The following is a 12251-nucleotide window of genomic DNA, read 5'->3' as shown; positions in this document are numbered from 1 at the left end:
CATGACCCACTTGGCAAAATTCCCCTCTCAAAACTAGAAATTAACAATATTTTTTCTCCCTCCAACAGATAAAATTACACTTGAACTTTTAAAACAATATCAAAATCTCGACCCAGTAATTAGACAACTAAAATCATGGCACAAATACAAAACTAAGCCCGTAAAAGCATGATACCACATTTTTAGGAAACAAAACACTCCTCTGATATTTCCGAAAATTTAAAAACAGAACAATCAATGAAAATACAGATCTTTTATAATATCAATTAATTGATTCTAAAGTTCCCTGTCTTTCTTTAAGTATGAAACTAATAGCACTTAACATCTCCCATACACAAAATACAAAAGGACACTCCGGATCAGAAAAAACATATTCGAACTTTACACAAAGTTTTTATTTCCCAAATGCACCAATTTGGATAAAAGTATTATGCAATGATTGTATAATATGTCAATTGAGCAAACCCTATCCAAATCAAAAACAAATAGCACAGAAACAAGATTTTAAAGGACAAAGTTTATTTTTAAACCATCGCGTTTCATTCGACACAAAAGGACCCATTTTACCATCCTCTGAAGGAAACTCCTATTGTATGGTCATTGTTGATGCATTCACACATTATGTAGCACTCAACCCAGTACCTCATTGTAATGCTTATTATGCTTACACAACACTTTATGAACATTGGATAGCCAAATTCGGATTACCCGAAATCCTAATTACAGACAACGGTACAGAATTTATAAATAATGAAATCATCACCCTATGCCACTTATATAACATCAAACATAAACCACGTACATCTCATGCACCTTGGACAAACGGTTTGGTCGAAGGTATGAACCGTTCACTACAAGAATATCTCAGATGTATCATTAATGGAAATGATAAACGATACACAGAATGGTCAACAGATGTGAAATTATTTCCTCTATCACATAATTCACAAATTACGACAACTTTAGGAATGTCACCATACGAAATGGTTTTTAATCAAAAGCCACGAAAACCAATTTTGTTTAAAGCAAATGCCCATAAAAGTGCACAAGGTTATTGCCAACCAAATAAAGATTCAATTTGGTTTCACCTTCTATATCTCTAACACCAACCTATTAGCCGATAGATATTAAACTCCAGGCATATCTATAACTATAAATTTACAACCTCCAGGTCAAAAATAAGCAACTCGCTAAAACTTGACAACTAAAATAAATATCACCATAATATTAAAACCCTCCCCTATCTAATAACGCAAAGATCAACAATATTTTCCCAACTCAGACCTCAAAAACCCTCCTACAAAAAATGGCGAATTAGCCTAAGGTAAAAAAGGACCAAAAATATTTCAAAAATACCCCAGATCACTCGACAAATAAAAATAAAGCAAAGAAGACCTCCCGAATACCATAAAATCAGCCCCCAACAATTTTTCACAAAACTCCACTTGTCAAAAAACCAATAAACAATCCGACCACACTTGAATCTCGCCCCAAACAACAAAAAAAATCGACGAACGAATCATTTCTTAAATGCTTTTCTCTCAATCAGTCAATATCTTAAAAAATACAATCTTAAATTTTTTCATAAATTTTTTCATAATATTCAAACTTTTGCTAATATTATTAATTGAAAAGAAAATTTGACCGATAAAATAAATTTATCAGGACCACAAACAAATGATTCAAAACACAAAATGAATCAATTTTTTGACCTCCATGACCCACTTGACAAAATTCCCCTCTCAAAACTAGAAATTAACAATATTTTTTCTCCCTCCAACAGATAAAATTACACTTGAACTTTTAAAACAATATCAAAATCTCGACCCAGTAATTAGACAACTAAAATCATGGCACAAATACAAAACTAAGCCCGTAAAAGCATGATACCACATTTTTAGGAAACAAAAAACTCCTCTGAAATTTCCGAAAATTTAAAAACACAACAATCAATGAAAATACAGATCTTTTATAATATCAATTAATTGATTCTAAAGTTCCCTGTCTTTCTTTAAGTATGAAACTAATAGCACTTAACATCTCCCATACACAAAATACAAAAGGACACTCCGGATCAGAAAAAAACAAATTCGAACTTTACACAGAGTTTTTATTTCCCAAATGCACCAATTTGGATAAAAGTATTATGCAATGATTGTATAATGTGTCAATTGAGCAAAGCCTATCCAAATCAAAAACAAATAGCACAGAAACAAGATTTTAAAGGACAAAGTTTATTTTTTAACCATCGCGTTTCATTCGACACAAAAGGACCCATTTCACCATCCTCTGAAGGAAACTCCTATTGTATGGTCATTGTTGATGCATTCACACATTATGTAGCACTCAACCCAGTAACTCATTGTAATGCTTATTATGCTTACACAACACTTTTAGTACTGTGTTGTGTAAGCATACAACAAAAAAAATTCGACGAACAAATCATTTCTTAAATGCTTTTCTCTCAATCAGTCAATATCTTAAAAAATACAATCTTAAACCTTTTCATAAAATTTTTCATAATATTCAAACTTTTGCTAATATTATTTATCGATACTTCTGAAGCTTTCATAATCCTTTTAATACTTTTTTGCAATCTTTTTAAAAATTTTCTACTCCCTACTTGAAATATATCTCCAACTTTCCCAAACCATTGACCACATTCACAGGTACGATAATTCAAAGTCTATTTAAATGATACGAACAATTTTAAGTAGAACAGATATTTTTTTACTATTCGTAATTTTCATCACTTTTTTTATCATCCCTAATAATGACAATGTGCAAAAGTGTAAAAAAGGCAACAGTCACATTCACCTTAGCAACAATCCTTTTAATTCTTTTCATGGAAGAATATTACAATAAACATAAATCTTCCCACTAGAAAATATCAATCGGACACGTTTCAAAAATTGCTAACCAACAATCACAAAATCAGTCTTCACCGACATCATCCCAAGAAAACCCAGCCATACCCACAACTAACCAAAACCCCCAAAAATCCACACGAATTTCTTTTCAAGATAACCCATACACTTTTGAAGAACGACACGCTCGCTTATCCGAACCATTAGAACCAGTTCAGCGACAGGCATCCCTAAGTGAACCAACATATTTTTTATACCCCACATTACCACAAGACTTAAATAGAATAAGACACATTAGTCAACATCAAAATACAGTTGAAATAAATATACAGATTATACATCCACGAAGAAATAGAAATTTTCAAACCCCTAGAGTTCATTTTAATATACCCCAGTCATCAACACCAACTACTTTAGTAATACATTGCCAGAAACTCCCACACTCCTTTCACAACATAGCACCTCAAGTATACCCTCAGATTACTTAGCTTGAACACCGACATCTGAACAAATACGTGAAAATCCCTTTTGGGCAACACACTCATATACACAAGGTGAACCAAACATAGTATATGAACCACTAGATAATTCTACGGATACAACACCATTATCACTACCAGAAACTTTATCACTCCCGTCAACATCATCATTAAGTCAAATTTCACCAACGATTTCCCTTTAAATTTCCCAAATAACCTCGACGCTAGATATCGAGAATAATCATCATCAAATACCCCTTTACGACTAGATTGGAACACATTCGTAGCACCTCCACCATTATTTGGACATAATCAAGATAGTAACCGACTCCACAGTTGCGCACTCAATAGACTACGATATAGACAAGATATCCACGAAGATATTCGTGAACACAAATTCAAATACTTCAACAAAATAGATTCCAATTAAAATTTTAAATCACGGTCAAACTTAATAATATTGTTCAACATCCCTACCCATTACGTCCACCAAATGTAACAGTTTTATCGCTACCACCACCATTTATAACAACTGAAGTAATATATAAATACGATAGATATACAAAAAACACAATTGGTTACTTAACATTTTATAACCCATACTCAGGATTATCATATACATGTATATTCCAAAATATTAACATTTCAACACATCTTTTTTTCTAATATTTTCCGACCAAAACACAAATCTTTCTCCTCGCACAGGACTCCAGAATTTATTAGTAACACACTATGATTGTGAAGAAAAGGAACAAAAAACACTACACAAATATGCAATAAATCAAGTATCACAATGCGAAACAGAACCACAAGCTATAGAAGCTACAAATGTAATCGCAACATTATATTCAAAAGCACGAGCAACAACAGTCACAGGATATTACTTTACAGCAACATTTTCCGAAAAGAAAGTACACTGTTCACAAGTTTCCAATGGAAATAAGAACCGACTTGATCACGAATCATTTTACCAAAGTAATATAGAACGACTTTTACATCTAAATCCCGATGATTGTAAAAACGAGTTACTCAGACTGAATATCACAAGAAATAAAAAGACAGACAGAAAAATAGTAAATTTCCAAGTCTTTGCCGATTCTGTACATCAAGCAGAACTTGAACGATATCAAGGACATATAAAATTAGACGAAAAATACCCATATAACGGCGCCCATGGAAGATTATTGCATGACATACACGATAAACACTGGATACCACACATTGGATTAAATGACCCTTCAAACTGCAAAGCAGACACAAAAAATAAAGGATATCAAGAAATAGTGGAAAATACAACTTGAAAGAATACAACTCACACGAGATTTAACTGATAACACAATGATCTATCAAGGAATTAGATTATCTTGCAAAAATGATCAAGGTTATTGTGACCCCACAACAAGGACCCAAGCAACAATTTTTTGGTTTCCCGAAGATACATGCACAACATTTCAAGTAGCAAAAATACAAGTAGCAAAAGTAGCAAAAGTAGCAAAAGTAGCTCGAATGATAAAAATTCATGAAAAATATTTTATTGAATCAATTCCATACGAACAAGTAAACCCATCTCGTATACAAAGCAATGATTTAAGAAATATTCATGATATAGAAGATAAATTAACACGTTTCCAGTTCTATCATGAAACAGAATTTGCATGTAAAAACAGAAATCCACTTTATAAGACACAATAATCTGAATTACTTGTCGAATACGAAAAAGGTTTTGACATGACCACTGGAAAAATAAAATTTGACCCTTATGCCACAAGTCATCCTGTAAATGAAGGAACATCATACGTCCCAGTTAACTTTCTGAAAAGCAGAGGTCACCCTGGTGGAAAACTAAAACCATATGACAGTAAAAGCACATGTTTACAAGAACTATCACTAATGAATAGCACCTATTTTGGTAATATTCCTTATGATATCCACTTAGACATGAAACTAGACTACACAATCAGTAGAATTTTTCAAGAAATGTCACTTTCTGATTTAGAAACACTTCATCAACTATGCGAATTGGAAAGAACACAAATCCTACAATCACTCGCACTAGCAGTACTAAAAATACCTTACGCAGGATACTTATTATCAGGAAACAGATGAAATTTTCTTGACTATGAAGGAAACATTTTTTGGTTCTATACCTGCACCAAAAAAGTATCACCATTATATGTTTTTGAAGACAAACGTTGTTATAAAAGAATCCCCATTTTCTATAAAAATAAAGTACATTTTGTCGACTCACTTTCAAGACGAACATATTTTTGGGATACCGCAGTCCCATGTGGATCAAAAAAATAGCCACAATGGAGTACAATTAAATCCTGATGAAGATAAATACTACCTATTTACACCATACCCTAAAATAATGCAATCACTCAAAAAATTTTCAACCGAAAGCATCAGAGCTATCGCTCGTAACCCAAATGTTGATTTACAATCAATTGGAATATATTCTAAAACTGATATCCAACATCACGATAGAACACAACAGTTTCAGGAATTATTAACACAAATGGACACAATACAACGACAATCAATCGGCCAGAATTTAGGAAAACTTGCCGAAATCGCAGGATTTGCAGACATTTATACACAAGACTATAGCGGATATTTTAAAGATATCAAAGACTACATATAATTAAACGGTAAAAAATACAGACCACAAGATATTTCGCCAATAAATATTTTCAGTTTTGTCACCTTAAAGAACAAAATTCTAGCTTTTCTAGGATGGCCCTATCACATCTTAGAAAAATTAACTATCTTAAACGCCATGTTTAATTTTATAGGATTTTTGCTCACTGTTAAGAGGAATCTATAACACATGCGCTATACACACACAAGTAAACCGACAAGCAAGTATAGCACGTATACTATTTGCAGGGTTTTTCGGAATTTTTTCATCATCTATTAACAAAATACTTCTAGATGCACAAAAAAAAGAATATAATACAAAAATATCCAGAAGACAAAACACATACGACGAAGAACATAATAATATAGAAATAACACCTACTGCACCACAGTTGCCACCCTTACCACAAAACCATCCATTATTATTAGTTCGCGTAATTTCCGAAACCTAGCAATTACAAATAATCCAAATTCTAGACCGAACACAACACAAAGTCCCATCCAACACATAATGACACATCATTCACAAAATGATAAAACATATGAACAAATTATAGAACAACCCCACACCACCACTTTTCAATCTCAACATAATCATTTTTTTAGCCCACGATGAGCCGACAATTTGGATCCCTCCATCGCTCAAATTCCCACCCAGCCAACCTCCAAACTCAAATACCAACAATCCCACTTTTTGCTTTCCCACCACCCGATTTTCCAATTATTTATAAACCATCAAGCACGAATACTGATACTAACTCAGATATTTCAGTTTTTCATACTATCTCACAATTCAATATCCCTATTGTAGAAACACCCGACGAATTTGCAGACTCCGAACCATCTCCCTCTACCTATAACCAGACCAACTTTTCAGTTTTTTCAAAGCCCCCTTTTCAACCCATCCCATCCAGTCATCCACTCCCATCCATTTCCACTCCTTCTTATGCTTCCCAAGTAACCCCAACCTATTCTCCACTTCATTCCGACAGATCATATAATAATTTCCCAGATACCCCCCAATTTTCCCAGGAGCTTGATAATTTTATTACTTTACAACAACAATTAATACACCCCAACACCCTTACAATAAATCAATTATCATCCACAATAACATCCTCAAATCCACCTACCCCCACACAATCCTCAGCTTACACTCCATCATTAGCAAAATTATCTACATCCACCAAAACACCTACCAGTAATCACCGAGCTTATCGCACTTTTAAACGAAAATTTCCAAATCACCCATTCCCAACCAAACCCGGAACAGCCCGCGAATATATTAATCATCCGGAACATACCAACACAAAAATACATTAATTACACCTACGAATACTAACGACACACGCAATTTTATTGATGAAAACGTTTTAATGCCAACACTTCATTGGACAGCTTATTATAATTATACTAACCCCCTCTGCCTACCATTAGCTAATACTAATGAAAGTATCGAGAAGAACAAAAAATTGTTATATAGACTCACCACATCACTAACACCTCGACAATTTACTTACGTTGGATATAAAAAATTATTAAAAACATTCACCGCACCCCGAGCTAACGATTTTGCAATAGAAAACTACGATCATAAAATCATCCGCCCTAATCAAGATCAATTTTTAGATGAAAACCGCTTCGCAAACCCGCAACTAACAGAAAAATTTTTCATTAAAACATCGTACTTATTCACACTTAATATTTTTTGATACAGAGCATGATCATATTATTTCAGAATCAATAGTTGATATTCAAGCATACGAAAGCTTCTATGATAAATTTCAGTTATTTTCACTAACCTTTCACTTTCTTTCACCACAGGAACGCAATTTGCACTGTTCCCACGACATTATGTTACGCACTAAACAAACTCACGCATATACATATTAACGTTTTGAACAAAATCGTTTTGATTTACACACCCCATCAAGACAACCTCACCATCGTTTTCAGTTTCTTAACTCAAAATACACGTCATCATTTTTTCTTAAGTTTACATATTGCATTAATGATACTAACTTCTACGGCATCCTCCGCAACTAGGACCCAGTTACCCAAATGTATAAATTCTGTCCCATCACAAAGACCTTCAATGCTGAAGAATCAAGACCCTTCCTTATCCCGCATGAATTTATCCAACCTATTGAAATACCCATATTAGAATTCATTCACAAAACTAATTATAATCATAAAATATATAACCTCATCCAAAACACACCTTACGAGTTCGCAGTAGGCACAGAAGAACTAAACACCATCAAGGCACTTCAATTGCTTTGGCCACTGCTACAAACTAAAAATATCATACGCATACTAGTCAAATTACTAACAACATTAGACATGATTCACGACATCTTCCCCCACGGATTTTTCCCAGAAGATTAAGGTAAATATAAATTAAAATACTTTTAACTAATAAATTTAAATTTGTACTAACCATTTTCTATCAATGTTTGATTTATTCTTTTAGTCTTCACACCACAATCATCTACAAAACAGAAAAGAAAAATAAAAATACAAACTTGTTAAATTATCTTAAAACTCATTAAATTCTTGCACTAAAAAACGTAGTAAAATTCATACCAAATGTATAATTTTGTTTATAATTTATTTCACCATGAGGCAGTAAACTTGAAATACGATGAAAGTTTATGATTTTAAACTTCCCCAAAACGCAGTAAAATTCAAATTCTATGCAGTAAATTGATAAAATGAGAAAGCAGTACTGATAAAATGAGAAAGAAGTACTGAGAAAGCTTACGTTGGATATAAAAAAATATTAAAAGCATTCACCGCACCCCGAGCTAACAATTTTGCAATAGAATGCTACGATCATAATATCATCCGCCCTAATCAAGATCAATTTTTAGATGAAAACAGCTTCGCAAACCCGCAACTAACAGAAAATTTTTTCATTAAAACATCGTACGTATTCTCACTTAATATTTTTTGATACAGAGCATGATCATATTGTTTCAGAATCAATAGTTGATATCCAAGCATACGAAAGCTTCTATGATAAATTTCAGTTATTTTCACTAACCTTTCACTTTCTTTCACCACAGGAACGCGATTTGCACTGTTCCCACGACATTATGTTACGCACTAAACAAACTCACGCATATACATATTAACGTTTTGAACAAAATCAATTTGATTTACACACCCCATCAAGACAACCTCACCATCGTTTTCAGTTTCTTAACTCAAAATGCACGTCACCTTTTTTCTTAAGTTTACATATTGCATTAAAGATACTAACTTCCACGGCATCCTCCGCAACTATGACCCAGTTACCCAAATGTATATATTCTGTCCCATCAAAAAGACCTTCAACGCTGAAGAATCAAGACCCTTCCTTATACCGCATGAGTTTATCCAACCTATTCAAATACCCATATTAGAATTCATTCACAAAACTAAATATAATCATAAAATATATAACCTCATCCAAAACAAACCCTACGAGTTCCCAGTAGGCACAGAAGAACTAAACACCATCAAGGCACTTCAATTGCTTTGGCCACTGCTACAAACTAAAAATATCATACGCATACTAGTCAAATTACTAACAACATCAGACATGATTCACGACATCTTCCCTCACGGTTTTTTCCCAGAAGATTAAGGTAAATATAAAATAAAATACTTTTATCTTATAAATTTAATTTTGTACTAACCATTTTCTATCAATGTTATATTTATTCTTTTAGTCTTCACACCACAATCATCTACAAAACAGAAAAGAAAAATAAAAATACAAACTTGTTAAATTATCTTAAAACTCATTAAATTCTTGCACTAAATAATGTAGTTAAATTCATACCAAATGTATAATTTTGTTTAAAAATTATTTCACCATGAAGCAGTAAACTTGAAATACGATGAAAATTTATGATTTTAAACTTCCGCAAAACGCAGTGAAATTCAAATTCTCTGCAATAAATTGATAAAATGAGAAAGCAGTACTAACTTTTTCAATATTTTCATTCATTCGCACAAGAATTCTATCCAAACTCGCACAGCTCGCCCACAAAAAATTAATTAAATAATGATTTTGAGTTTCAAGTTTTCACTATCAACAACACGATAACAAGTTTCAAACTTTACTTTAACCCGGTTGGAAAAGAATTATACACTAAACCTAACTAACCAACGCAGCTTACTAAACACCACAAATCATAAAATAACAGCATGACTAAGAAGAGAAAACCAACGGTATCCAACGGATAAACCCAGCTTAAGACTGGATAATTTATTCTTTTGAAGACAAACCCAAACTTGATTTTTAAAAAAAGACACAGTAATGTTACCAAAGTAACATAAGAAAAACCAGAAGAAAACAACATAAAACTTTATCACATAACAGGACCTCTCAAAGAAACAGCATGAAATCATACTCCCACTCCTGGCCTAACCCATTAGAGAAGGACGTCCTGAGCATGCTTATAGCCGGCCTAACCCACCGCGCTACATCCACGCTTTGTGGCCACGCTTCAAATTTTAATAAGAGGTACTCAAGGGTGAGTAACTCTTCAAAATAACTGAACTAAAACAAAACGCTTTTGTGAAAACAACTAACTAAGTTCATGATTAAAAAACCAAATTAACATAAATTTATAGAATGTAAATCATACTTTGCAGTATATAGATCATACACAACAACAAAGACGAACATCCAAAGACTCTCGAACAAAAGAATGGCTAAAGACAACCGACCTGCCGTCCACAATCACGACTCAAAAGATTTAAAGTACGACTTGACTTCACAGAAAAGGACTTCATTGAACTAGACCAATGACCACCTCGATGCTCAAGTATACGTACAGATCCGAGTTACAAGGCATCTCTTCCACACACGATCTTCACGCCACTCCCAGACGAGGCTGCACACAAAACAGTTCTCTACTAATACAGAAAACTTGACATAGCAAACCATTTTGAAACCACAGATTGATTTCATTGGGGATCACAGTCGTTGTCGAATGACGTAATAACAATTTCCTATCCCTAATTCCAGCGTTCTGGAACGTTTTACTTCAAGAGGAACCGGATAAGAAAATGATGTTCGCCAAATACCAACGTTCATCATCCATCCTTCAATTGCAGAGAAGAAAGATAGTTCTAAATGGGTGGAACCTGATCTAAACTACCTTTTATTATTGGATAAATTAGATATTTTACCACTGTAAAGTATTTAATATTAACCAATCATAATCCATCTAACTAACAACCCACTTATTTGTAAGTGCTGAAATTACTTGTAATTTCAGCACCAGAGAGATTTGAATTTAACTTAGAAATTAGTCACCTCTCCAAGAGAACTTCAGCAGTCGCAATAAGCCAGTATACTCTAGATCTATTGAGTCTAGCAGAGACTAGTTAAACACCCTGAGACTAGTAGATATAAGAGTAAGATTAGGATCGGTATTAGACTAAGAAGTTGCACGAATCTATCAGGCCGAAAATAACCCTATCCGAAATTACTCTATGAGTTAACCTCAAGGACCTAACTCATTACAGAGAAAAATTGCTAACTTTTTTCCCGCTCTTAAACCACCTCGGCAGTCTCGCTGCCTTTTGTCGCCCTCCCAAGTTTATAAATTTTATCAATAATTGGAAACAATTCTTATGATGAAAAATTGGCCAGTGATTTATACGAAAACACACAAATATGATATATTAAGTTCATAATTATTCCGTACGATAACGTTACTCATTTCAGGGTGTTTTCTGAATATTCCCGATGATGACGGAACAGCACTGATGGTCATCCAAATTGACGACGACCCAGGTTTTTGATGTTTTAAGCTACATTCTTGTTGTTATTTAGACATATAGTTATTTTGACATATTATAGCTTCATTTTGATTTCTTTATTATAACTGTTTTTCAGACGAAGAGAATCCCAAGTCAGACGATGCTCCAATGTCAAAAAGAGACAAGTTTAAGCGAAAGTAGGTAAATTGAGAGACAAGCCATAGACCATAAAAGAAGCAATTCGATTAATTCTAAATATTTTCACGTAGAAAGTTACGAAGCTAATCAAAAAACATTTAATTCGTTTCTGAATTTTACTTTCGGACGATTGGGTCCGAAAAACAAAATAAATGAAAAAAAAACAGAGTCATCTGTATAAAACTTCATTTAAGAGATTCTATCAATTCATGCTAGTTATGCTATCAATTTATGCTTCATTTTGGGATTCATCATTTTTTTTTGAAAAAATCGTTTCTACTCACAACAAAAAATTCAGGAAAAA

The 12251-nt window shown here is 33.3% G+C and overlaps 1 protein-coding gene across 2 annotated transcripts in view; it reads left to right on the top strand.

Annotated features, from left to right (window-relative positions):
* The window catches only part of LOC134839344 (uncharacterized), a 76104-nt gene that overhangs the window by 42483 nt on the left and 21370 nt on the right, over nucleotides 1-12251 (top strand). For both annotated transcript variants that reach the window (XM_063854856.1, XM_063854857.1), the window contains exons 8-9: nucleotides 11715-11783; nucleotides 11886-11946. In XM_063854856.1, the coding sequence (XP_063710926.1) occupies nucleotides 11715-11783; nucleotides 11886-11946 (130 nt within the window). The remainder of the gene's footprint in view (nucleotides 1-11714; nucleotides 11784-11885; nucleotides 11947-12251) is intronic.

The sequence above is a fragment of the Symsagittifera roscoffensis genome, chromosome 2 (assembly GCF_963678635.1).
Source record: "Symsagittifera roscoffensis chromosome 2, txSymRosc1.1, whole genome shotgun sequence".
Classification (NCBI taxonomy): Eukaryota; Metazoa; Xenacoelomorpha; order Acoela; family Convolutidae; genus Symsagittifera; species Symsagittifera roscoffensis.
This window is presented reverse-complemented; position numbering and strand designations above follow the sequence as displayed.